Consider the following 911-nt stretch of genomic DNA (forward strand, 5'->3'; position numbering starts at 1 on the left):
CAGCATGCTAAGCTGGTATGCTGCCCCTTAGTTACCTTTGACTAAGTTCAGTGCCAGAAAACTTGAAAAGAAGGCGGTTGAGTCCAACGTCCCTAGGCAGGGTTAGGAGGCTATGGTTTTCTGCCTTAATCACAAGGTCTATATTGCCAAGACGCATGCACTGAAGGACAGAAAGGTGTTTGGGGCTTGACGCAGGTGGATATTTGTGCTACACGAAGCACATTTCATCTCAAGTTAAGGGCAGTAGTCTCTCTGTGCTCCAACTTCTTTCTAGAACCGGTGCCCAGGGTCACAATGTCCAAGGGCTGATCTTTCCTTCTGGACACCGTCACCTTGGTTGCTGGCCCAGGACCCTGTGTCACAGTGTGCCAGGGATGATCTCTCCCTCTGAATTCCAGTGTGGATCTTTGTCCACCTGTCCACCAGCACCCTTTTTAGCCTCTAGTCCATCTTGCAAATTTAACATGCGCTTGTTGATAACTTCAGAATGAGGCAGCATCTGGGCCAAGCGCTGTGAAAAGAACATAGTCACTGGGAGCTGGCCCCTGGGGCCCGGAAACTAAGCAGAGGTGCGGGGCAGGATGGTGGACATTCCGGTGGGGTTCGGGGTGGGGGTGAGTCCCAGCGGCCAGGGCAAGAGAGGCTTATGGAAGCCTTGGGTTTTGCACCGAACTTCCCGGCCTGCTGACTGTTCCCCCTCCGGGGGATGTCATGGAAACAGGAAGGATGGAGAAGAGGGAGAAGCTGCCCGGAGCAGGGTCACCCGAAGGACCTCGATCGCGTCTCACACCCGCGGAGATGGCTTCTTGGAAACCGTCCTGGTGTCCCCGAGATAGGAGCCCAGCAGCTTTGCTCCGGAGACGCACCCCGCCCGGCGGCGGCCCAGTACACAGCTGTCCGGTCCGAGCTCG

General features: G+C 56.0%; 1 protein-coding gene across 1 annotated transcript in view; it reads left to right on the forward strand.

The window, feature by feature from the left end:
• The first annotated feature begins 783 nt into the window (after positions 1-783).
• The window catches only part of Vopp1 (vesicular, overexpressed in cancer, prosurvival protein 1), a 92,956-nt gene continuing 92,828 nt past the window's right edge, over positions 784-911 (forward strand). Inside the window, exon 1 of the mRNA XM_005396876.2 lies at positions 784-900. Within this exon, the coding sequence (XP_005396933.2) occupies positions 799-900 (102 nt within the window). The 5' untranslated portion in view covers positions 784-798. The remainder of the gene's footprint in view (positions 901-911) is intronic.

The sequence above is a fragment of the Chinchilla lanigera genome, unplaced genomic scaffold (assembly GCF_000276665.1).
Source record: "Chinchilla lanigera isolate Chin_1 unplaced genomic scaffold, ChiLan1.0 scaffold00055, whole genome shotgun sequence".
NCBI lineage: Eukaryota > Metazoa > Chordata > Mammalia > Rodentia > Chinchillidae > Chinchilla > Chinchilla lanigera.